The 27,574-nt window shown below is 41.2% G+C and overlaps 1 protein-coding gene across 3 annotated transcripts in view; it reads right to left on the bottom strand.

Annotated features, from left to right (window-relative positions):
• Positions 1-27,574, bottom strand: part of srbd1 (S1 RNA binding domain 1) — a 332,566-nt gene that overhangs the window by 210,087 nt on the left and 94,905 nt on the right. For all 3 annotated transcript variants that reach the window (XM_068045198.1, XM_068045197.1, XM_068045199.1), the window contains 2 exons: positions 19,865-19,955; positions 17,720-17,827 (listed from right to left, as the gene is read on the bottom strand). In XM_068045198.1, the coding sequence (XP_067901299.1) occupies positions 17,720-17,827; positions 19,865-19,955 (199 nt within the window). The remainder of the gene's footprint in view (positions 1-17,719; positions 17,828-19,864; positions 19,956-27,574) is intronic.

The raw sequence follows: 27,574 nt of genomic DNA, 5'->3' as shown, positions 1-27,574 counted from the left end.
AGAATATCAATATCAGTAGGACTTTGGAAGTCACTGAGACATAAAGTCAGCAGAAAAAGTATTGTGACCCTGATGACATACTTAACTTTGCTAAAAGAGAATCAATTTCTGTACATTTTCATACTGTCCAAGGAGATAACAGCCGTAATGAATAGAACTCTTCATAGGTTTTTAACTCAATTATTGGCAAAATGTTTTATCGATTAAGGCCCAATTAGAGTAGGGCAGTAACTGATATCACAGCACCTCGACCAACCATTGGGCAAATTACAAGATGGTCCGATGGCCAAAAATGGTATAAAAGAACAGCTACTGAACATGAGAAGCAGCACGAAAAATCCACAGGAAGAAGAGAATCTTCACTCAACAGAACACAGCAAGAGCAAGAACGTCTGCGCCACAGTCGCTTGGAGGGCTAGTGCCAAGGTTCTGAGGAACAGACTGTGACTATTGTATTTGTTAAGTATTACATCTTTGCACTGAATATGAGTTACTTAATAGATCTGCTACACTTAAAACCAAAATATACATGTACCCATAGTGGTTTGTTATAGTCATGGGCAAGTCACCCTGGCTGGATTAAATTGAATCCTGAAAATAGCAGGAAACCTATAGCGGGATGATGTTACTCTGTGCTCCGGTATCAATCTTCACCTTCAAATTTATTATCTGGGCTTATTTCTCACCCTCTTCCTGATCGGAACTGGTGCATCCAGACATTTCATACAGTTGTATGGTTCCTATGTCCAGAACTTGCCACACCCCTAGCCAAGCTGTTCCAGTACAGCTACAACACTGGTATCTACCCGGCAATGTGGTAAATTTCCCAGGTATGTCCTGTACACAAAAAGTGGGACAAGTCCAACCCGGCCAATTACCGCCCCATCAGTCTACTCTCAATCATCAGTAAAATGATGTAAGGTGTCGTTGACCGTGCTATCAAACGGCACGCTCAGCAATAACCTGCTCAGTGACGCTCAGTTTGGGTTCCACCATGGCCATTCAGCTCCTGACTTCATTACAGCCTTGAGTTCAAACATGGACAAAACAGCTGAACTCAACAGATGGGGTGAGAGTGACTGCCCTTGACATCAAGGCAGCATTTGACTGAGTATGGCATCAAGGAGCCCCAGCAAAACTGAAATCAATGGAAATCAGGGGGAAAACTCTCAGTTCGTTGGAGTCATACCTAGGGAAAAGGAAGATGGTTGCGGTTGTTGGAGGTCAATCATCTCAGCTCCAGCACATCACTGCAGGAGTTCCTCAGGGTAGTGTCCTGGGCCCAATCATCTTCAGTTGCATCATCAACGACCTTCCTTCAATCATAAGGTCAGAAGTGGGGATGTTCGCTGATGATTGCACAATGTTCAGCACCATCTGCGACTGTTCAGATACTGAAGCAGTCCGTGTAGAAATGCAGCAAGACCTGGACAATATCCAGGCTTGGGCTGATAAGTGACAAGTAACATTTGCACCACACAAGTGCCAGGCAATGACCATCTCCAACAAGAGAGAATCTAACCATCTCCCCTTGACATTCAACAGCATTACGATCGCTGAATCCCCCACTATCAACATCCTGGGGTTACCATTGACCGGAGAGGCCATATAAATACCGTGGCTACAAGAACAGGTCAGAGGCTAGGAATCCTGCGGTGAGTAACTCACCTCCCGACTTCCCAAAGCCTGTCCACCAACTACAAGGCACAAGTCAGGAGAGTGATGGAATACTCTCTGCTTGCCTGGATGGGTGCAGCTCCAGCAACACTCAAGAAGCTCGACACCATCCAGGACAAAGCAGCCCACTTGATTGGCAGCCCACCTACAAACATTCACTCCTGCCACCACTGACGCACAGTGGCAGCAGTGTGTACCATCTACAAGATCCACTGCAGAAACGCACTAAGCTCCTGAGACAGCACCTTCCAAACCCGCGACTAACACCTAGAAGGACAAGGGCAGCAAATGGTTGGGGACACCACCACCTGGAGGATCCCCTCCAAGCCACACACCATCCTGACTTGGAATTTTATCGCCGTTCCTTCACTGTCGCTGGGTCAAAATCCTGGAACTCCCTTTCTAACAGCACTGTGGATGTCCCTACCCCAAATGGACTGCAGCGGTTCAAGAAAGCAGCTCACCACCACCATCTCAAGGGCAATTCGGGATGGGCAACAAATGCTGACCTAGCCAGCGACATCCACATTCCATGAATGAATAAAAAAAAATTCCCATCATGTTCTCAAACCCATCATCCTCTTCCAGAGTATGGATGTTGTGGTTTCTTCCCCTATTCATTTGCCCTGTTATTCTTGCTCTGGTAGTTCTTCTATCACCTTCTTCCCTTGTTCTGAACAGTGATTGGTCCTTCTGCAAGTTCTGCAGATTGATCCATATGCAGGACATTTCCTTCCGTCTGTGAATTCATGTGGTCGTCCACAGCTCCTGCACGTTTTCCTCGCTGTCTGGTGTACATTCTTTTGTTGTTGTATCATTGCATCAACCCTGCTGCCTTTCTCTGGCTTAACTGAAGGCTAGTTTTTTGGGTAGACAGTTTTCTCATCTTTCTGCTTGTGGCTTCAGGTGCTCTGGCTTGCGATATTGTGAGCGTGTCCTTTCCAATTAGCGCTTTCTGTACTTCAGGATGTGCAGAACTCCAAATTAGCTGATCTATTAGCCTTTCATCTGTGTCCTTAAGTTTACAATTTCTGGCTGCATTTTTCAATCTTGTTACAAAATTATCAATAGGCTCACCTAGTTCCTGTCTGAGGCCTTGAAATTCGTGTCAGTATATCCAATAATTTGATTTTGGCTGGAGATGGGTGCTGAATCTTTCAAAAATTTAGTCTGGGTTTCTGCTGTCCTCTTCACTCAGGTCCCAGCTGTTAAATAAATTTAATCTTTTATCTTCTGCACACAGAAGGATATAGCTGAACCTCTCCTCTTCACTAGTGCCTTTTAGCAAACTACTGAACGTTAATCTTCACTTTTGTTTAAACTTCTCAGATGCCCCTACGACATCATCAGCTCCCCAATTCATTATGGGCTGTAGCTGTGCATTCATTGCTGTGCCGGCTGACATTTTGTTTTATGTTTTCAAATGATTCACGCGGTTTTTCTTTCTCTCCCCCTAACACTAATTTGGGTCAATTTTTCCCAATCATATTCAGCATTAAATTCATTTAAAAAGTTTTAGGTTTACTCACAGACACCCACTGCCACCATATTCTGTCTCCTGGTTCCCATATGTTAGAAATAATCACACTTTTTAAACTTAGAAAAGCTGGAGTTCTTTGTTTTATTCATTCAGCTTCCATGCTGCGTGGAATAGGACTGCCCTGGACCGGTGCCCTGTTACATGTCACATGACTCTCTAGTGCAGCCATTGAATGTGGCCCCCTGGAACACTTGCACTTAACAATTAGTTCCTAGCACTTTACAGATGGTATAACTATACATAACACAGACATTACTGAATATTAAAGTTAATGAGAAACAATTCAGACTCATGGATTTTTGGGGGGTATATTTCTACTGGAAGTCGAGTGAAACTGCCTGAGCCACAGCTCCCATGGTTATCAATGTAGATGTTCTGCAGCATGGAGCCATTTGAGTAAGTCCCTTCCTTCACAACCCTCATCTTCAGATTAAACACAAAGTACTCCATTCTACAATGTAAAGTGGCCAATGGTGACCATTTAGACTACAAAACAGCATTTACACAAACTAGCCCAAAACTTGCTTTTTTGGATTTGGTTTATAAAACCACTCATATGTAATTAGCTTGTTTTATTAGCATACCTAATTGTCAATACCATTGTCATTCATACCATTTTATTTCTATTTTTGAATCAAATGCAGTGTTCAGCAATGTGTTCCACTGATTTTATAATTAAATATGGAAGTTACTGCTCTTTCCTTGCAAAAGAACCTTCAAATCATCCCATTGACAGCTCTTAATAGAATAAAATCTAGAAAATGAAAGCTATTTCATGTCTAACCTCGTAATATCTTATACCAATATCAATCAATCCAAAATTTCAGACCTGCCTGAAATCAATGTCCTTCTTTCAGGCAATATTTTTTATAAATGCGGTCTATCATGATGAAGGGCTTAACGTCCATTATGCAGAGCACCACCGCAAAGAGCAATAGAGGAGCTAAATCAGATAGTGCTTAGTGATATCAAGCTTAGATTTTTAAATCTGAAGAATGTCAGAGAAAGGAAAGGCTAAATGAATTAGAATAGGAGGGTTCCCTGGACTTGTTGGTCCTACCTTTCACAGGAACATGTTGGCCCTGAACTCTCACTATTTCCTTTTTGAATGACTCCCACTGGTCTGATGTAGACTTTCCTACAAGTAGCTGCTCCCAGTCCACTTTGGCCAGATCCTGTTTAATCATATTGAAATCGGCCTTCCCCCCCAGTTCAGTACCTTTATTTCCAGTCCATCGTCATCCTTTTCCAATCACTACCTTAAATCTTAGAGTTGTGGTCACTATCCCCGAAATGCTCCCCCACTGACACTTCTACCACTCGTACAGCTTCATCCCCTAGGATTAGGTCTAGTACTGCCCCTTCTCTTGTAGGACCTTCTACGTGCTGGCTCAAAAAGCTCTCCTGTATGCATTTTAAGAATTCTGCCCCCTTTAAGTCTTTTGCCCTAAGACGATCCCAGTTAATATTGGGGAAGTAGAAAGCCCCTATTATTACCCTATTATTTTTACACCTCTCAGAGATTTGCTTACATATCAGCTCCTCTATCTCTCCCTGACTGTTTGGAGGCCTCTAGTACACTCCCAGCAAAGTGATCGCCCCCTTTTTGTTTTTAAGTTCTACCTATATGGCCTCATTTGAGGAACCTTCTAAGACATCTGGCCACAGGAGAGGTGCCTGAGGACTGGAGGACAGTGAATGTGGTACCATTATTCAAGAAAGATAGTAGGGATAAACGAGGTAATTACAGGCCAGTGAGTGTAACATTGCTCGTAAGGAAACTATTGGAAAAAATTCTGAGGGACAGGATTAATCTACACTTGGAGAGGCAGGGATTAATCAGGGATAGTCAGCATGGCTTTGTCAAGGGGAGATCATGACTAACAAATTTGATTGAATTTTTTGAGGTGGTGACTAGGTGTGTAGATGAGGGTAAAGCAGTTGATGTCGTCTACGTGGACTTCAGTAAGGCTTTTGATGAGGTCCCACATGGGAGACTAGTCAAGGTGGTAAGAGCCCATGGGATCCAGGGCAATTTGGCAAATTGGATCCAAAATTGGCATGGTGGCAGGAGGCAGAGGGTGATGGTCGAGGGTTGTATTTGCAATTGGAAGCCTGTGACCAGTGGTGTACCACAGGGATCGGAGCTGGGACCCTTGCTGTTTGTAGTGTCCATTAATGAGTTAGACGTGAATATAGGAGGTATGATCAGTAAGTTTGCAGATGACACGAGAATTGGTGGTGTTGTAAATAGTGAGGGAGGAAGGCCTTAGATTACAGGACGATATAGATGGGCTGGTAAAATGGACAGAGCAGTGGCAAATGGAATTTAATTCTGAGATGTGTGAATTGATGCATTGTGGGAGGACTAGCAAGGCAAGGCAATATACAATGGATGGTAGGACCCGAGGAAGCACAGAGGGACCTTGGTGTACTTGTTCATCGATCACCGAAGGCAGCAGGACAGGTAGATAATGTGGTTAGGAAGGAATACTGGATACTTGCCTTTAATAGCCGAGGCATAGAATATAAGAGCAGGGAGGTTATGATGGAGCTGTATAAAACGTTAGTTAGGCCACAGCTGGAGTACTGTGTACAGTTCTGGTTTCCACACTATAGGAAGGATGTGATTGCACTGGAGAACGTGCAGAGGAGATTCACCAGGATGTTGCCTGGGCTGGAGCATTTCAGCTTTGAAGAGAGACTGGATAGGCTACAGTTGTTTTCCTTAGAGCAGAAAAGGCTGAGGGGGGACCTGATTGAGGTATACAAAATTATGAGGGGCATAGATAGGAAGAAACTTTTCCCTTAGTGGAGCTATCAATAACCAGGGGGCATAGATTTAAGGTAGGGGCTGGAGGTTTAGAGGGGATTTCAGGAAAGATTTATTCACCCAGAGGGTGGTTGGAATCTAGAACACACTGCCAGAAGGGGTAATAGAGACAGGAACCCTCACACCATTTAAGAAGTATTTAGATGAGCACTTGAAACACCATAAAATACAAGGCTACGGACCAAGTGCTGGAAAATGGGATTAGAATAGATAGGCTTGATGGCCGACGCGGACACAGTGGGCTCAAGGGCCTGTTTCTGTGCTGTATAACTCAATGACTGTGCATGAGTTTTGATTTCAACACAATTATATTACAACTACAATCAATAACAAATGCCTGCAGCTTTCTAACATTGTTCTAAGCAAGTTCACAGCATGGTTTATAGCGCTACAAATTAAATATTCATACTGCCTTTCATAAGTCAGGTCATTATTTTCAATTACCTAACTACATTTCGGTTTCGAACTATAGCAACACTGGGGATTTCCAGCCACTTCTATTTAATAGGTAAATGAAATTCCAAAAAGTACAGCCCTTGCCCTATTCCCGACAAAGCTTCAGACACAGAATGCACATGCAAAAACTTGTTCTACAGAGCTATAGATAGCTGTGATTTTCACTCAATTTAACTACTACAGCATTAAAAACAAATCAGGTTTTCCATACTATATACACTTATTAAAATAAATGTATAGCTCAGTTTTTTTTTATAAGAAATAGTTTACATAAATATTTCAGCTATCACTGTATCTGGACATACCCAAAAATGAGTTGTTTGGGGACTTTAGAAAATAATTTTTAAAAGGCCTGATTTGTAACATGATTATAAAAGGGCTCCACAACAAACATCTGGCAAAAATGACAGTGTACTACTTGATTTGATTAGAAACACACTGCATCGCAAATTACAATAAACAAAGAAATCCTAAGTACAATCCCATACAAATTTAAAAAAGGACAAGTGCAGAAAGGATATTCGTGAACCTCCACTATAAATACTCAACCCTGAGCAAATTCTGTTAAATTACATCTAATTTAAATAATGACGCCCTCCACCTATTGTTCAGCATTTAACTACAATTATTCTATTTCAAGAGGCTTAAGTTTTGAATGATTGAGATGTAAAACTTGAATTTACCTTATAGCCTGCCTTCAGCAAAGCTTGGTGTAGTCTGAAGAGGATGAAACATGAGGTCTTATTTTCCTGCGACCACCCCATGTGCGCCAGTTATATTTTTCTTACTGTACTTACTTGATATATACCCACTAACCTCGCCAGAAAAGGTTAGAGCTTGTCTATTCAAGTATAAGTACATTTTTAATGGTGTTTAAAGTCTTTGTTCCTGTTCAACAACCTTTCTGGCACTGAAAATTAACTTTTCACATGTCATACCTTCAGATTTTAATTAACGGAAATTTAAAAAAATGAAAAAATCTTTTTACTTTTTCTTTGACTGTTATCTCTCTCTCTCTCTTAATCCATTGTTTCCTTCCCTCTCTTTATTTCACTTTCTGTACCTGATTTGACATTGAATAAAATATTCACTTTCTGGTTCAGACTCTGCACTGAATCTGATTGGTTAAGGTGACACACAGTTGCTTGCTCTGTTCAAACGAGTCCCAAATCCCCCATAGAAGGTGCTGTGCCAAAATGGTTCTCTACAGTATGTTTCAGTGCAAAACCGCTTAGAAAGTCTGTGGGCGAGGGCAAATGTAATGAACAGCTGCCGCAGTTTATTTGACTTCTTAGAGCAAAATCTGGCCTATGATGTGGGGCATGTCATGATGGCATTCAGTTTTGCCTGCTGATTATTTCTCACTTCAAAAATAAACATAAGTTGCGTAGAAAATCAAAAAACCTGAAAAACCACACAGCAACTGCATCAAGCAATTCCAACCAGGTCATCCGGGCAATCAGTGAGAGAAGACCTCAAACCCCATACTAGGTTCCTCAGACACCACCAAATGCATCAGAAGACCCAAGAAACTTCTGATAATCTGAATAGTTTTTTCTTTTAAATATGTATATCTTCACCACTCTACATCGCATTCTCTTGTCTCCCTTACTGTTATTACAAAGGTAGTCGAATAATATCTTCATTACATAAAGTTCTGGCAAGGTGCAATATTTTTCTTTTGCAAAAACCAAAACAACTTTTTAATCTAATCCTAATGAAGAGGATCATTATTATATGGTTAATACAACAGTGTTTAAGGTCGGATAATAGGATTCTAAATTCACGAAACAAAGTAATTTGTGCTTAAGATATTTCTTAAGAACAACTGCATTCTATTTAACATGCACAAAGCTATTGTTGTGTATTTTCAACCTGAAGCTTTCAGTGCCAAGATTGATAGTTGACCAGAGTGCAGGATATAATTATTTCATTCTTTCCGATTGCTGCCCCAGGCAGGCCTAAACGCTGAAACATTCAACCTCATCCTTATTGTAATCAAAACTCATAGCCTGTCACCATGATCTCTCGTGACACAAACCTAGGCAGTTTATAAAAACATATTGTGTGGAATGTTTTATATTTGGAATAAAGCGACAGGTTATCAGAAAGACAAAACCAAATATTCTGAACCGCAAAAATAGTATTACCATACTAGAAGACAGCTTGAGGTGTTGTAAGACACTACAATACAACACTAATAATATGTAGTTTGTAATCCAACTTAAGAACTTTAACAGCCATTGCCCTGCATATTTGAATAGTGAAAAAGCAGTTCTTGACGGGATTTCAATACACAATGGCAGGAATTTTACGACCGTCACAACAAGCCAAATGGTGGGGGGAGGGGTGACGTAAAATGGAGCGGGAGGCTCTGGGAGGACTTCTCGGCCCGATCCTGCCTCCACCTCACTTTACATGGGCCATGGGGGGGAGGGGGGTGGGTGGGGCGAGAAATGGGCTGCCCGCACCAGGCCAATCTAGGCCCTGAAGTGGCTGCTTAAGGGCCTTCGCCCGCCTCCATGGGGAATTTACCCATGGCAAGCGGGCGTCCAGTAGATGTGAAAGGCCACCAAATGATACCTGGCGGCCTCTCAGCGACCGGGGGGGGGGGGGGGTGGCCGGACAAGCGGGCACAGGGTGCCCGATTGAAGGCCGCCCCCGCTTTCCCAACCACCCCCAGGACCCGAGACGCCCCACCACCTCCCCCAAACGGCCACCCTTGCCTCCCCGGGATGCAACTGATTGCCTCGGTGAGGCAAACCCCAACTTACCTTCAGTCCCGGCTCCAAGTCCTCGGCTGGGCTGCAGTCGCTACCGCTCCCGGTGGTACTGCTGCGACTAAGAGCTGCCGGCTGCCCCCGCACCCCACCCACCATCTCAATGACCCTCAAGTGGGTGGAAGTCCCACCTCTGAACACTTAAAGCTCGTGGACCCGTTAAAAGCAGGTCGGACTCGCCACCAACTTTTAGGATTTCCTGTCCGCCCAGCGTAAAATCCAGCCCAATATTTAATGGCATTGCAAATTACAAGGTTAATGTGCAATAAACTATTACATTAAAAGAATTCTCTTCCTCTTCTAAGAGGATTCTGTATATCAGCTGGCTATTTCACAGAGGAGAAAGTGTTTCGTCTCCAAACTGTACCTTAAAGGCCGGCACGGGTCTGCAAATGAAACCCGACCCGAGCCCGACAGAACAACATCCGACCCCGAGCCCGACCCAGCCTGAGTCCTTTCATTTTTTCCTGCGCCCGACCCGACCATCAGCTAACCTACCTTCTGTTTTTCACTTTGTTGCTGATCTGCACAAGCTCAAAAAAACTGCAACAAAACCACCTTTCAAGTCCAAGAAGTACATTAACATTGGAGCCACTGACCGGAAGTGGTGATAGAGTGTTTCCGACCCGGCCCGATCTGAGCCCAAATGCTGGACCCGAAAGTGCGACCCGTCCCAAACTCAACACGTCATCGGGTCCCGTCGGGTTCGGGTCGGGTAGCCATGCTCTACTGTACCAACACTTGATACAGTAAGATCATTTAACACGTGTACAATGGCAAACACAAATCCATGCCCTTCAATTATGCATCATAACGCATTTCACCACAACGAGTTCACATTTTTCTAGCTTTCCAAAAATACTATAACCTCCAGCAACACCTGCAATGAATTCTTTTTCAAGGGCTTGTGAAAGGATGCAAAACAGCCAAATCAATTGACAGACAACATTTAATACCAAGAGATTCACATCAGCCATTTCCTTTTAAAAGGGGAGTCTTTGATGTTGACTCTCTTTCGTGTACTTCTTTCATGGTACATTAATAAAAATAAAGGCAACTCAGAGTAATCCGAGTCTCAAGGACGCTTCTAAAGTTACAGCACAGCAGGTACCTGATGAAATACAGATTAATGCTGTTTGAATAGAAAATGAATGCTACTGGTTCAACGTGCCAATCAGGTAAATAATATGGGTGCCACTGAACTACTTTCATTTTTGCAACCAAATCTGCTGTTTTCACAGCCCCATGTCCTTGAAGCTCAATTAACAACCGAATGTTAACCATACCTAACAGGCAGTGATGCAGAAGAAAAAAAATCAAATGTAACGTTAGAGGTATATGGGCGGAGTCAAACCAAAACAGGTATTTTTTTAAAAAGCAGTAAAATGGGTGAACAGGGAGTTAGATGCCATACTTTAGGCATACTGTGAACAGGTGATAGAGATGAAAGTGCACAGATAATAATGGGAAGTAAACATAGGGTTATAGGGTTCCTAAATTGAGAAGCAACACTGTAAATGTTATTTCAATTTTAGCCGAAACATTTTGTTTTCGTCTTTACAAAAGGCAAACCAATTTTGCCAGTTTTCTCTGTTAATTTTTACCCATCACGACCTCATTTTCTCAAATCTTTTAAAAGAGCTAGATTTAAACAGTTTTTTTTAAAAGTTAGAGCAAGAAAAGAAAGCTCCAGTACAAGAAATCCACAAACTAAATGTAGGTGATACAGCCTATCTTGTGTATGAGCTCCTGAGACAATAATGCAAATAGCAATTTTAAAAATTCCCCTAATTCTAATTGCCCAGATTTTGCGGTCAACAGCATTTCAAAACTCACTTACTCCTGATTGAAAGCTCATTTCTTGTTCATTGGTCTTTAGTGCGATAAGAGTGGATAAGTTCACACCTTCGCAGTAACTTCTGTGCAGATTCCATCAGTGAAGACTGCAACTGCACTTTCTGCAGAGGAGCAGGATATTCAGACAGCAACTTCCGGATTTCCACATTTAACTGCATATGCGCAGATGCCAGAAGTTGCTGTCAGTTTTGCCCAGTAGTAATGGCAAGTGCTGACAGCCTCGCTGTTATTAGTACAACAAAATCCGGACCATTGTTTTTTTTTTTGCCTTCATTTGCTGGTTTATGTCTATTCAGAATAAGAAAGGAGTTCAGTTAGTAAAACTGAAGAACATTTTTAGGGACAATTATATTCTGTACTATATGAATGTCAAGCATCGTACAAAACAGCATCAGTAACAACAATCCATCTTCTTGTTAACAACTGTTTCCTATAACAGCTCAAACTGACAGAAAAGAATTATCCTTCTACGTTCAAAACATCCAGCCTTACCAATGTTCCTCTAAAAACAACTTGAAAGGATCCAAAGACAGCCAAAACTGACTTGCCATCTAACTTCCCCTTCCTCTATCACAGAAAACATAACTCAAGAGTGCAGTGGGGATATAGTTGGGCTTGAAGTGGTGTTAACAGCAGCATGGGGTGCAAGAGAGAGGAGACAACAGTTTACCATGGTATGACCACAATTTTGGCAAGGAACTCAATATTCCAAGCTAGTTCAATAAGAGCTATTTGGGACTTAAAATCCATAAAAGGCACAAAATACCAAGAATAAAAGCAGTCACCAGGACTATAAAAATGAACAGGAACATCAAAGGTAAAACCAAACAAAAGTTTTTTTTCTCAGCACTGTTTGCCATTAAAAATGGTCCAGCAAAAAACAATTCAAAAGTACACCAATCCTGACTTCAACAATTTTTTTTAAATTGCTGCTGGGAATGAGGGCGAGTCTCAACGTTTTAACATTCAAGGACTGGAAATTCAGCAAGCGCCAGGAACAAAGAATGCAGATACAGTATTTGAGCACAATGTTGTGATTTAAGTTTTATTTGCTGTTAAAGGATTAAGACATTCAACTGATCCTACAAAAGTTGAACTACAATATTTTTAACATTACAATGGACAAATGTAGACATACAAAAGCAAAATACTGTGGATTCTGGAAATCTGAAACAAAAACAGAAAATGCTGGAAATACTCAGCAGGTGAGGTAGCATCTGTGGAGTTAACGTTTCAGGTCTGTGACCACTCATCAGAACGGTCAAGGCTTTGAGTAAATGAAAGGGGGTGGAAAGAACAACAAAAAGGAAGGTCTGTGATAGGTTGGAGGGGATGATATGTCTGGATGAGGTGCAAATGGCAGACGAGCATCCTTTTGAATTTAAAGTAAAGGGATTAAGAATAAAACAAGAGGTAGTGGGGGGGGGGGGGGGGGGGGGGGGGAAGAACCAGCAAAAAAAGTGACAAAAAAGACAAAAATATGGGCTGATGTGATCACCTAAAATTATTGAACTGAATGTCGAGTCCGGAAGGCTGTGAACTGCTCAGTCGAAAGATGAGGGCCTGTTCCTTGAGCTTGCATTCAGCTTCATTGGAACACTGTAGCAGGCCAAGGACAGAAAGGTCAGAGTGGAAGCAAGGTAGAGAATTGCCATTACAAGTGACAGGAAGCTTGGGGTCGCGCTTTCTCGAACCATTGTTATCGCCGCATCCTAAGATCCACTCTCAACGCCACGCGCTGCCACATGCACTCTCGAACTCTTTCTTAAGTAACACCAATTCACCCTATGTCAAAGCTGCCCTGGTCCAGTTTCATCCTTCGCCTAATGCGGCACTTCAACAAAAAACTTTTTATCTTCCTTTCAGCTGTGATGGATCGCAAGCTTCAATTGCTCACGGGTACCAACGTTCCTCTGGATCCTTCACCCCCTTCCCTATGGTGGTTCATTTTTTGCCCCCCCACAAGCCCCCAACCTTGTTTCTCTCTTAATCCCTTTACTTTGTGTATTGCTTTCTGCTATCCTGCCATTTACACCTCATCCAGGCATATCCTTTGTTTCTTTACTTGACCCATTACCTCTCCCTTTGGCTTGTCCCATTAAAGCTCTTGTCATTTAACCTCTCCTGCCCTCCGCCCGATCACAAAACTTCCCTTTTGTTGTTCTCTTCCCTCTCCCCCCCCACGCCTTTCACTTGCTCAAAACCTATTACATTACTAACTTTTGACAGTTCTGATGAAAGGTCACAGATCTGAAACGCTAACTCTGTTTTTATCTCCACTGATGCTGCTTGATCTGCTGAATGTTTCCAGCATTTTCTGTTTTTGTGTGGACATTCAAAGTCAGTATACCATATTTTACAATTCAAAGGACTTTTTCAAACGAACATTTAAACTGAGCTGTAGCTCAACTCCTTAAACCCGTGTCTACAACAAAGACATTTTTGGTATCTACCATGCCTAATGCAACTGAAAGAGACTAATTCATATCAAAAACACCAAAAAGGAATGAAACTGGACGAACCACCCGGCATCGACCTAGGCACCGGAAATGACAACAGCAAACCCAGCCCTGTCGACCCTGCAAAGTCCTCCTTACGAACATCTGGGGGCTTGTGCCAAAGTTGGGAGAGCTGTCCCACAGACTAGTCAAGCAACAGTCTGACATAGTCATACTCACGGAATCACACCTTACAGACAATGTCCCAGACACTGCCATCACCATCCCCGGGTATGTCCTGTCCTACCGGCAAGACAGACCCACCAGAGGTGGTGGCACAGTGGCATACAGTAGGGAGGGAGTTGCCCTGGGAGTCCTCAACATCGACTCCAGACCCCATGAAGTCTCATGGCATCAGGTCAAACATGGGCAAGGTAACCTCCTACTGATTACCACCTACCGCCCTCCCTCAGCTGATGACAGTACTCCTCCATGTTGAACACCACTTGGAGGAAGCACTGAGGGTGGCAAGGGCACAAAATGTACTCTGGGCGGGGGACTTCAATGTCCATCACCAAGAGTGGATCGGTAGCACCACTACTGACCGAGCTGGCTGAGTCCTAAAGGACATAGCTGCTAGACTGGGTCTGCGGCAGGTAATGAGGGAACCAAGAGGGAAAAACATACTTGACCTCGTCCTCACCAAACTGTCTACTGTAGATGCTTCTGTCCATGACAGTATTGGTCAGAGTGACCACCGCACAGTCCTTGTGGAGACAAAGTCCCGCCTTCACATTGAGGATACCGTCCGTTGTGTTGTGTGGCACTACCACCGTGCTAAATGGGATAGATTTCGAACAGATCTAGCGATGCAAAACTGGGCACCCAGAGGCACTGTGGGCCATCAGCAGCAGCAGAATTGTACTCAACCACAATCTGTAACCTCGTGGCCCGGCATATCCCCCACTCTACCATTACCATCAAGCCAGGAGACCAACCCTGGTTCAATGAAGAGTGCAGGAGGGCATGCCAGGAGCAGCAACAGGCATACCTCAAAATGAGGTGTCAGCCTGGTGAAGCTACAACACAGGACTATCTGCGTGCCAAACTGCGTAAGTAGCATGCGATAGACAGAGCTAAGCAATCCCATAACCAACGGATCAGATCTAAGCTCTGCAGTCCTGCCACAATAAGGGCAATTAGGGATGGGCAATAAATGCTGGCCTAGCCAGCGATGCCCACATCCCTGAATGAATAAAAAAAAAAGTTGACACTGAGAAGTAACAAATATCTAAGTGTGAATGTATGAAATTGAGATTTCTTTTTCAAGGTATGATAAAATTTTAAGAGCTTATATGGCAGCAAAGTTACTATATGTGTAGCAGCTTTGATACAAGATTAAGTTTGTTGAATTCTCGAAACAATATGCTCATATTTCTGAACTTCAAATCTAGCAAATGTTTGACAACGTTTTAATGCTGGGTATTCTCAGAGCTGCATACCCATTTTAGGACCCATGATTAGAATGCTTAATGAAAACAATGAATACAAATGCTCATACAAGACATCTGCTTCAGTTATAATACACAGCACCCTTGGCTAGAACAGATAAAGCTAATAAAAAACAGTCAAAATCTATACTGGCGCTGGCAATGGATAAAGATTTGTTACAGAAAACTTCATGACTAGATGAAACTTGCACTGGGCAGAAGCCCAATACAAATCTCAGTCAATAATGAAGGATCCAGTAGAGAAGCTATGAAAAAGAAAATCCTGATGTTATTTATGTTGGACCAGGACACATAAAACCAGGAGAACAATCATCGCTAAAAGGCACAGTAAGAAATATTTGTTTTTCATTTGAGATTAGTGTCAAATAAACTCCAGATGGCATTTATAAACTCAAAAATATTAGTTTCTTATGGTCTCCTTTTCACAGCAATATTTGGTTTTAATAAGTTCTGTAATAAGTAATTTTCACATCTTTTCCCAGAATAAAACGTAAATTTTATGCCTCTCTAGTTTTATTCATATTTTGTTCCTTCAAATGTGATGATATTTATATTTGCAAGTCATACAACATAATGGCAGAATTAAAATAGGGGAATGATAGGAAGCTTAAAAAAACTAAATTCTACTTGAAAACTTTTGTGGAATTCAGTGTAAAGTTAAAACAGATGTCACAATAAATCGATTTTGATGGTTCTACAATTTAGAGTACTTCAGAGGTCCTTAATCACAAAATATTTTTCTCCACCTCTTCCTATTGCTGCTCAATAATATTTCTCTTCTGTCAATACGTGTGCGTTCTCGGATATATGCTTATATTTACATTTCGTAAGAATATGATTCCAGATCACCATTAGGACAATGGAATGGGAAGAATTCCCTCCCCTGCTAGGAGTACAGTGAAAGACATCACACGGAAACACTGAACAGGCATGAACTTTACTGCCATATGCACGAAGCCAGTTTTTAGTTATTTTTTTTTAAACAGCTTTAATTCTGTGATATGGTCCTCAAATCAGCAGTTTTTTTTTTAATTGCAACACAGCTATAACAGATGTACTTAAGTTTATGAATACAAAAGTACAGTACAAAATTTCCACTAATTGCAATGTATTTTTTGAGAACCTATTTACTGCAGAGAAGTTGTCTTGAGGCACCGCTGATGCTTCAGTGGGTAAATGCCCCTAACAGTGTGGTACGTTATTGAACCATAAATGCTGTGCTAAACAGCGATGCCCACATCCCAAGAACAAATAAAAAAAACTAGTCACAGTCATCTAGAATGAAAGCCAAGAAGGGAAATTGGGTGTCAGGAGTTCAGTGGGAATGGAGGAATCTAGAGGAAAGGAGGTAGGTCTCATCAACAAGAGAACCTAAGGATGGCATGGGGAAAGATGGGTGAAGCGACAGAGAGCAGAGAGTACAAAGCAAGAATGGGATTGAAAAGCAGCAGAAGCAGATAAACCAAATGATCTCTCACTTGGTGACTAAGGGTTTAAGGTAGTCAGCAGTAAAGAAAAGGCAGCTGTGGTTATCTGCCCTCCAGGATGATGCTAGTGTAGTCGATGGTTTTGGCAAGGGAAGCGAGGTCCAATAGATACGGACGTATGCCAGCTGGACCTCATGATACCCACTTCACGACATCACGACATCACTTGTTGCTGCCCCTACCTCAACCCATTTGCTGCAGAAACCCTCATTCATACTTTTAGCTCCAAATTCAAACTATTCCAATGCTCTCCTGGCCAGTCTCTGAACTTCCATAAACTTGGGCTCCTCCAAAACTTTGCTGCTATTACCCTAACCCGCACTAAGTCCCACTTGAACTCTGGTCTCTTAGGCATCCTGCATTCCTTTGCTCCGTTACTGGTAGATGTACCTTCAGCCATCTAGATTCAAACCGCTGGAATTCCCTCCCCAAACCTCTCCCTCAAGCCTGCCTCTTTGACCAAGCTTTTAGTGATCCTCCTAATATTGCCTTTAGCTCGGTGTCAAATTTCATCCAGCACTTAGGATGTTTTCTTATGCAAATTGTTGTTGAAAGAAAGACATAAGTGGTTAAAAAGTGGAAATTAGGTTATTTGAATATTCATAGCACTGTACATAGAAATGTTCATGATTGCCAACATTTGTTCTCATTTTTCAAGTCTGCAGGTTGAGAGGTAATCTTCCAGCAAAATACATTCAAAGCATATGATTGCACTCCACATTTTCCACTTCCACACATGACAGTTGGTTTCAACTGCTGGCTTCAAACTGTCTAACACAGCCTGCAGAAAAACGAGAGCCAAGAGTCTCCGAACATTTAATTTGTTCCTGTCAGCTATAATCAATTTCCTAAATATAGATGGTCCAGTACTTCTAGTCCGAAACAGATGTTACTGTCATTAATTAAAATGTCCAATCTTTAGCAAAATTTCACCATCGTCACAAAGCCCTTTTATATATTGATAAATGGCTCCCCGATTATAAGTTACACTTTCAACGTGTGCCTACATAATCTTCATCTCTTCAGTTATATTATTCGACCTGTAGTCTGCTGATCACGTCAAATAACTTTGCTTTGAACAAAGCACTTCAGTTCTAATGATAAAGATGATAATGAAGAAGAAAACTGAAGAGGCCTTACCAGTAGACAACATCCAGTGGAGCAAAATATCTCCTGTTAATCAGATCAGCAAAGAAAGACTCTGTTTCCCTGCAAGCGGTTCCATTACCAATAACAATAGTCGAACAGCTTTGGGCAGAAGAAAAAAAATAATAATTTTATATCAAAACTTGGAACTCACCAAACATTAAATTAGAATATTTCCCAGTTCAATTAACAAATGAAAACTTTCTTGAACTTTGATCAAATGAAAGTAGGCTAACTACTGCATGGAAATACTCAGAACTGCAACTGATCACTTTACCTATCCACTTAATTGATTTACATCTTCCGAAATAAGCATTGATACATGTGGTTCAAACGTAACTTTGAGACTGTAATTTCGGTTTCTTTTATAAAAGGAAAAGGCCATCGCAATGTTTTTTGGGCCAGTTATCAAATTATTCCTTAACAGAAGCATATTATTTGATGCTCTAATGCTGCAAGTCTGAAATGCACCTCCATTTATAGTATTATGTATTGAAATATTGATGGTTAATAAGTCCCCTCAATTATTTTACTATTCACACCCAGGCACTTTGTATTTACATATTTTATGTTTGTTTTTGGAATGTAGGCAACATTGGCAAAACACTTCATTGCTCCAAGAAGCTTCTGGTTGGCTTTGTCCTTGAATCACAGCAATCTTTGTGGACCAACGCATATTTATGCATTCAACTAGTTTGCTGGGATCTAAAGTAAAAACTGTAAATGATCAATAACATTTGAGCCCTTTCATTATTCTGAACCTATGTTTAAAAATTCATTTCACATAAACAAAAGAGGAAAAGAAAATCACACTTGCATGGTCTTTATAAAGAAGTTTTTAATCCTGTATATTTTCTCTTGCAGACATTGTTGCTCCAAAAGAATACTCTGTCTCGATGATTAATTCGCTTTCTTTTTGCTCTGAAGAATTAAGTACCTAGCTTTTCAGTAGAATTCTTTTGTTTTTTTACATTGTAAAAACCTGTGCTTACTCCCATGATCTGTGATATATTACATTTGGATTCCAAAGTGCAGTGTGTGTATTGAGTTTCATGGAAAATGGGTTTCTCCCCATTAACTGAAGTGTTGCAGATGAAACATTCTACCATGCCACTGAAAATGAAGGGAATGGCAATTTAAGCCAGAATCAGAATAGGCATGTGTATTTACCAAAACTATTTATATAAAATGGCTTCGTTACACCCTTCATGGTTTTAAGTTCATCTGACCTAATTCTGTGCATTATTTTACAGGATCCCAACATTCTAAAATTATTCCATATTTGAACTGCACATGTCCTTAGCAACCATTATAATTTAGTCCAATGCCGGGAAACATTTACTTAAATTTATATACATCTTCTATAACAATCACAACAAATGATAGCTAGGTAGTATGGACAGCCTATAAGCCCCTTCAGAGACCGTTAGATCAAAAGCAAGGAGTCCTCCTTCATGAACTTCTCCCAAGAAAGCTGTTTTTTCTTCTTTCCCATGCAAAGAAATTACATATGCAGCATTAATCCCATTAAAGATATTTTATATATTAATTATATTGTATAAATCTCATTAAAGATCCTATTAAAGCTTAAGGTATTCTTGTTAAAATACTGAGAATTACAGATGGCCCATTTGCCACACAAGTTTTTTAAAAAAGTCTTCACACAAAAAAAAAATCACTGAACCCGAAATAAAGGACTACTATACTAAAATAAATTTATCAAGCACTTCAGCCAAACTTATCTCTAATCAGGTCAAGGACATTGGCTCCTAATATGAAGCCATCACTTATTCAGACATAAGTGGTCTTCTGAATATTTTTGGCACAATACTTATCTTAAACAACATAACTTGCAGAGTGTCTGGGTCAGATCAAATTTATATTTCATTGGAAAATATTACGCATGAACTTTCATTATTGTGCTTTAACAACTTTGGGAGTGACTGTATCCCTTTTTTGTTTCACCATACCAACTCTACATAAAATATTTAGATGGAATAGACACATCATGCGTACGAACAGAGATTCCATGCATTATTGAATTTTCTGAGCCAAAAACCATTAATTACTTCATTCATTTGAAAATCAAATTACAAAATTAGGAAGAGCAATCCCAGACACAAGGTATAACAGTCACACCTGTATTTATGAAGCAGGTGCCTTATCTTTTCAGCTTCGCATTGCGCTCCTTGACCAAGTATGTATATCACATCAGTATGAAGTATCTGACCTAGAACAATTGCAGGATGGTTAACAGAAGATCAAATCACTTTGTGAATAGGATGACATACATTTTCAAATATCCACCATAACCACGGAATTCTTTATATCAGTGCATTAATTTCAATATGTTATTAAAATAGCAATCAACTACAGAGATCGTAAGATCTTGGATCCTGGAAGAAAGCATTCATGTACATTCCTAAATCTAACTTTGAGGAGTTGAAACTTACTCCAAGATATCACTGTAGTAAAAGGTTGTGCCATAATAGATTGCTCCAAATATTTTCACTTTGCTTTGCAAAATATAGTATTAGCAAAGAATTAATTAGTTTTTAGTTTTAGTTTAGAGATACAGCACTGAAACAGGCCCTTCGGCCCACCGAGTCTGTGCCGACCATCAACCACCCATTTATACTAATCCTACACTAATCCCATATTCCTACCACATCCCCACCTTTCCCTATATTTCCCTACCACCTACCTATATTAGGGGCAATTTATAATGGCCAATTAACCTATCAACCAGCAAGTCTTTGGCATGTGGGAGGAAACCGGAGCACCCGGAGGAAACCCACGCAAACACAGGGAGAACTTGCAAACTCCACACAGGCAGTACCCAGAATTGAACCCAGGTCGCTGGAGCTGTGAGGCTGCGGTGCTAACCACTGCGCCACCCAATTAAATGTGCTAATAGCATCTTGTGGAGTTCTGGTTGTCGCACTACAGGAAAGATGTGATTAAGTTAGAGAGGGTGCAGAAAAGATTCACAAGGATGTTGCCTGGTTTGGAGGGGCTGAGTTATAAAGAGAGATTGGATAGGCTGGGTCTGTCTTCCCTGGTGCGAAGCAGGCTGAGAGGGGACATGATAGAGGAATATAAAATTACGAAAGGCATAGATAGCGTAGATAGCCAGAGTCTGTTTCCCATGGTAGGGGTGACTAAAACTAGAGGGCATAGATTTAAGGTGAGAGGGAGGAGGTTTAAAGGGGATCAAAGCAGTAAATTTTTCACACAAAGAATAGTGGGTATCTGGAATCAGCTGCCAGAGGAGGTGGTGGAGGCAGGAGCAGTAGCAACATTGAAGAGGCAACTGGACAGGTACTTGAATGAGCAAGGCATAGAGGGATATGGAATTAATGCAGGCAGGTGGGATTAGTATAGATAGGCATTATGGTCGGCATGGACACGGTGGGCCTGTTTCGATACTACTTTGGCAGACTGTGAGTTAGACACCTTTTAATCCTTTCTACCATGTCTGAATGTAATGATAACCCTTCACTGTATTGTTGGATTTGTGCTGCATCTTACACTGCTTGACACTGCTATTTTGAAGTATATCCTACACCTAACAGGATAAGTTTTAAAATTATGAATGGGCCTCTAATTAAACCCAATATTAAAAAGTTCAATCTTTAACATCTATATCTTAAATTTTATTTCCTCAATTGTATTGTTCCTTCCTTTGCACATAAGCTGCTCCATTGTTCAGCTATAGATAAAACAGAGCACACAAGCAGCACTACTGGACATGCAACATTTTCAGAGGCTGAGAATGGACAATGAACAAATTTATTAAAAACATTTGCCTTTATATATCACCTGATAATCTTGAAATACTTCAAAGCACTTTAAATAATTATGCTAAAGTCCATAAAGGAACTATTCCATAGGTACATGTTGCAGGCATTCTGCATCAGTAATATCCAACAAGCAGCAATGAGATAGGGTCCAGTTAACTTGTGCTTTCTGATATTGGCTGAGGGAAGAACTCCCTGCTCCTCTTTGAATAGTGCCATAGGACCTTAAAAACTTTCACCTGAACAGTGCCTTGGTTTAATGTCTCATCCAGGAAACATCCCCTCTCATAAAGTAGCAATTCACAAATAATGCAATGCACCATCAGTCTAGATCACGTATTCAAGTCCTGGTGTGATGTTTATACAATATGCAAGTACCATCTATCTGCAGCCTAATATCTTTCGCATGTGCTTTAGGTTTCTGTAAAACCAATCAAGCTAAACTATCCATGTGTGGTGGTTATGGAAAGAAGAATTCTAATCAAAAATCTATCATTTGATTTTAGCTCGGGATTTTAATTAGTCCTTTTATGTGCTCAAAAGTTCTTCCCTGACAGCAGGAACTGTATAAAGGCGAACAAAACTTGAAGAATCAGAAGTACCATCAACTTAATTTTACAAGGTGATGAGGTAGATGAAGAACAATTTCAAAGCACTAATTTCACGAAGAATCGTAATCTAGATCATCAAATTATTCTTGTACCATAGAACTGCACAAAAAACTGCTTTCCTCCATTTACAGCCACATGGATGAGTGCATTGGCTGTCCTTTCAGTTCATAGCCACTGCAACATTCATGGCCTTACTGTGCTGTTTCTCCCATCCTCACCTGCTCCAGGCATGCTCCTTTTCAATTTTCCGTTCTCCAGCATCGTTCCCCACTCTCACCCCATCCTTACACTACTCCTTAATTATTTTTTCCCTCTGGATGTTTTTGGCTTTCGTTTTTCAGACTACTCTGGTGGTGAACCATAATGCACAACATGCTATTGTGTTCACTTGCAGGGATACTGAAATAAATTTGTAGCAAGCTCCAGGAAAGAACAGAGAACCCACTGCAGTTTATTTCAGTTTCATCACATGCCTTCACAAGATCCTCTTTTTCTTGGAAAGGTACAGAACAACACTGTAATGGCCTTCAACTGTCAAAACAAATCTATTTAACAAAGCACACGTGAATTGTATCTGTTAAACAATATAGATTTTTACAGTAACTAAAACATTCCTATTTACAAATAAGCAAAGAAACATTAGAAATGGTGCACTGGTCTATGATGGAAGTTTTTTTATTGCACAGATGTATGCTGGTTTGAATGTGTCTCTTAGAAGCTAAGGAGACGACCCAATTTGAACAAAACAGGCCGGTAAATACTTTCAAAAAGTGTTTGTAACAAAGCAAATTTGAAGACGTTTTTTTTAAAATCCAGACCAGTTATTTGAACAAACCCCACAGCATTTTATTGAATCTCTAGGGGTAATTTTACCCCACAACCCCATCACAATGGAGTGGTAGATGGGGGTTAAAACAATAAACACGTGAAAGCCAGCCTCAACACCTCTGGTTTAACCTTGATGGGTTTGGGGCATCCGACTAACCCTGGAGAGGTGGGTCTGTGATAACATTTAAATGAGGCTCCGTTCCTCAGATTTTGGCAGCCATTTAAATTTAATGCTGGATAGCGGAGTTTCCCAGGCTCAACAATAATGACTTGCATCAATATGGAGCCTTTATCGTAATAAAATGTCTCAAGACACTTCACAGGGACATTATAAAATAAAATAGGAAATAGTCACACATCAGGAGATATTAGGACAGATGAACAGGGAATCATAGGGTGATTACAACACAGAAGTAGGCCATTCAGCCTGCCATGACCATGCTGGCTCTCTGCAAAAGCAATTCACCTGGCCCCACACCCCTGCCTTTTCCCCCATAGCCCTGCAAATTTATTCTCTTAATTGTCCAATTCTCTTTTGAAAGCCATGATTGTCTCTGCCTCCACCACACCCTCAGGCAGTACATTCCAGATCCTAACCACTCACCAAGTAAAAATTTTTTATATCATGTCTCCGTTGCTTCTTTTGCCAATCACCTTCAATCTCGTTCTTAATCCTTCTGCCAATGGGTACAGTTTCTCCCTATCTACTCTGTCTAGACTCATGATTTTGAGCACCTCTATCAAATCTCTTGATCCTCTATTCCAATCTATCCACATAACCAAAGTTCCTCACCCCTGAAACCATTCTTGTGAATCTTTTCTGCACCCTCTCAACTGCCTTAACATCCTTCTGAAAGTGTGGTGCCCAGGACTGGCACAATACTCCAATTGAAACTGAACCAGTGATTTATACAGGTTCATCATAATGTTCTTGCTTTTGTACACTATTCCCCTACTTTTAGAGCCCAGGATCCCATATGCTTTATTAACCACTTTCTCAACTTGCACTGCCACCTTTAATGATTACGCACATTGTTATGACCAGGCAAGAAATGCATCTAGGGGTCTGTTACTATCTTCACCTGGTCTTATTGTAACAGGGTTGAATTTTAATACACTGAGTTTTGAGCTCCCCTTTGTGAATCCTTGTTCACAGTTTTCCAATTATAAGACAAAGAAACCAAGTCACACGGGCTTTCTGAGGTTTGAAGATGAAGAAATTTTATTAAAACTTAAAACTCTAATACGGTTCAAGCCTACGGATATACGACGCACCCACACTAACATGCACACGCGATATACACATGCAGATAGGAACAGAAAAGATAAAGTGGAACAGTTTGAGGCAATATCTTGTTACGGTGCTTTGAACTCACTGTAGTCCTTTTGTAAGTAGTCTTGCTTTTCGTTGGGTCCCAGTAGTCTTCTTAAAATCTTGTTCACGTGGGAAACTCTTCTCTCTTTGAGTTTCACATGTTTTCACAAGATTCAGTTCTGTGGGAAGGAGATGGAAGCCAGCAGGAGAGAGCTCTTCGTGCTTCAGTTCCAGGAGAGATCTTTACTCCATGAGCACACGGCTTTGTCTCTGTTCAAAATCCTTTGTTAGAAGTTCAAATTCTCTGCAACAGCCAGTTAGTCATGTGACTAAAACTGGTCTGGACACTTCTGTGTACTGGGAAAGCAATGACTGGGTCCCTTTTGCCCCAACACTGCTAGTGCCTTGCAAATGTCCTTCCAGTCAGGGCTTGCAATTTTAAGTTTTAATGTTCGTGTGGTGAAATAATGTGTGCCTCAGTCTTGGTAGGTGGGGGGCTTGCCTGACAGCTTATATCCCCAGGGTCCTCTGCCCCTGCACCCCTTTTAGAATTGTACCCTTTATTTTATATTTCCTCTCTTCATTCTTCCTACCAAAATGAATCACTTCACACTGCTCTGCATTAAATTTCATCTGCCACTTGTTCGCCTATTCCACTAGCCTGTCTATGGCCTCTTGCAGTTTATCAATATCTTCCTCATGGTTCACGATACTTCCAAGTTTTGTCTCATTTGCAAATTGTGCCCTATACACCCAAGTCTAGGTCATTAATATATATCAGGAAAAGCAGGGGTTTTCACACTGGCCTCTGGGGAAACCCACTGTATACTTTCCTCGAGTCTAACTGAAAAACAACCGTTTACAACTACTCTCTGTTTCATGTCACTCAGCCAATTTCATATCTATGTTGCTCTGTCCCTTTTATTCAATGGGCTCTAGCTTTGCCAACAAGCCTGTTATGTGGCACTTTATCAAATGCCTTTTGGAAGTCCACGTACACATCATCAAACCTCTCTGTTACGTCATCAAAAACTCAGGCAAGTTCGTTAAACATGATTTGCCCTTAACAAACTCGTGCTGGCTTTCCATACTTAATCCACATTTGTCCAAGTGACTGTTAGTTTTGTCCCAAATTATCATTTCTAAAAGCTTTCCTGCCACCGAGGTTAAACAGACTGGCTTGCAGTTGCTGGGCTCATCCTTATACCCCTTATTGGATAATGGTGTAACATTTGCAATTCTCCAGTCCTCTGCAACCACCCCAGTATCGGAGGATGTTTGGAAGATTATGGCTGGTACCTCTGCCATTTCCACCTTTACTTCCCCAAGTATCCTTGGATACGCCTCACCTGGTCCTGGTGATCTATCAACCTTAAGTACAGCCAGCCTATCTAATACCTCCTCTATCAATTCTTTGCCCATCCAGTGACTCAACTACCTCCTCTTTCACTATGACATGGGCAGCATCTTCTTCCCTCACAAAGACAGACGCAAATTACTCATTTAGTACCTCAACCATGTTCCATGTCTCCATGCATAAATCCCCTTTTAGGTCCCTAATCGGTCCCACTCCTCCTTTTACCACCCTTTTATTATTTATAATGGACAATAACTGCTGAACTAGCCAGCAATACCCATATCCCATGAAAGAATGAAAAAAAATGCCTATAGAAGACGTTGGGATTCCTTGTTTGCAATCAGACTCTTTTCATACTCCGAAGGACGGTCACTGACCCGAAATGTTAACTCTGCTTCTCTCTCCACAGATGCTGCCAGACCTGCTGAGTATTTCCAGCATTTGTTTTTATTTCAGATTTCCAGCATCCGCAGTATTTTCTTTTATTTCTTTTCATACTCTCTCTTTGCTTCATTTATTTGTTTTTTCACCTCCCCTCTGAACCTTCTATATTCACCCTGGTTCTCAATGTTATTATCCAACTAACATGTCACATGCACCCTTCTTCTACTTCATCATAATCTCCATCTCTTTCGTCATCCAGGGTGCTTTGGATTTGTTTGCCCTACCTTTCCCTGTCATGGGACTGTACCCGAACTATCTCCTTTTTAAAGGCATCGCATTGTTCCATTAGCTTTGTCTGCCACCCTTTGATTGTAATTCACCTGGGCCAGATCCATTCGCACCCCACTGAAGTTGGCCCTCCCCCAATTAATTATTGTTACTCAGGATTATTCCTTGCCCTTTTTCATAGCCAACCTAAACCTTATGATTCTGTGAGCACTAAGTGTTCCCCTAACTCTTGATTCACTTGACCCACCTCATTCCCCAGAACCAAATCTAGCAATACCTCCTTTCGCATTGGACTGGAAACATACTGATGTAGAAAATTCTCCTGAACACACTCAAGAAACTCTCGCCCTTCTCTGCCCTTTACATTATTACTATCCCAGTCTATATTAGGATAATTAAAGTTCCCCCAGTATAGCTGCTCTCTAATTCTTGCACTTTTCTGCAATTTCTTGCAAATTTGCTCCTCCATATCTTTCCCACTAGTTGGTGGCCTTTAGAATACACCCAGTAACGTAATGGTACCTCTAATGTTTAACTGTAACTAAATAGATTCTGTTCTTGACCCCTCGAGGACATCCTCTCTCTCCATCACTGTAATGGTCTCCATAATCAATGCAGCTACCCATCCTCCTTTCTTTCCTTCCCTATCTTTCACGAACACCTTGTATCCATGAATATTTAGTACTCAGCCCTTTTTTTGAGCCAGGTCTCTATATCACCACGCTGTTATATTTCCACATGGCCATCTGCGCCTGCAGCTCACCAACCTTATTCACCACACTCTGCATTTAGACCTGATTACATTCCCTCTTACTCTGACCCCACCTAATACCTACTATTCCCTACTCCAGTGCCACCTGTCTTTCCCAATTCTCTGTGCACCTTGGTTTTCCTCTCCAAAAGCTGGATCAGAGACAGGTTTTAAGGAGCATCTTAAAAGAGGAAAGCGAGGTAGAGAGGCAGAGAGATTTAGGAAGAGAATTCTAGAACTTAGGGACCAGGAGTGCCGCCATCTCCAAAGGTTATGGGGCTGGAGGCTCATGAAATCCGATGGCTAAAAGGAAGTGGGAGCTTCCAGATGCAGAAAGTAAATGCTTCTTAGAGCAGTTTTTGAGAGCAATGTTCCCTCTAGGAGACACAGAGACACTGCGGCTCAACAATCCAGAAGTTACTGCGCAAGCCGCACACAGGTTGTGCCATTTACAAAACCACAAAAGGATTTAAAGGTACTGCACAGTTAAATGAACAGACCACATACAACCAAAA

The sequence above is a fragment of the Heterodontus francisci genome, chromosome 13 (genome assembly GCF_036365525.1).
Source record: "Heterodontus francisci isolate sHetFra1 chromosome 13, sHetFra1.hap1, whole genome shotgun sequence".
In the NCBI taxonomy this organism is placed as follows: Eukaryota; Metazoa; Chordata; class Chondrichthyes; order Heterodontiformes; family Heterodontidae; genus Heterodontus; species Heterodontus francisci.
This window is presented reverse-complemented; position numbering and strand designations above follow the sequence as displayed.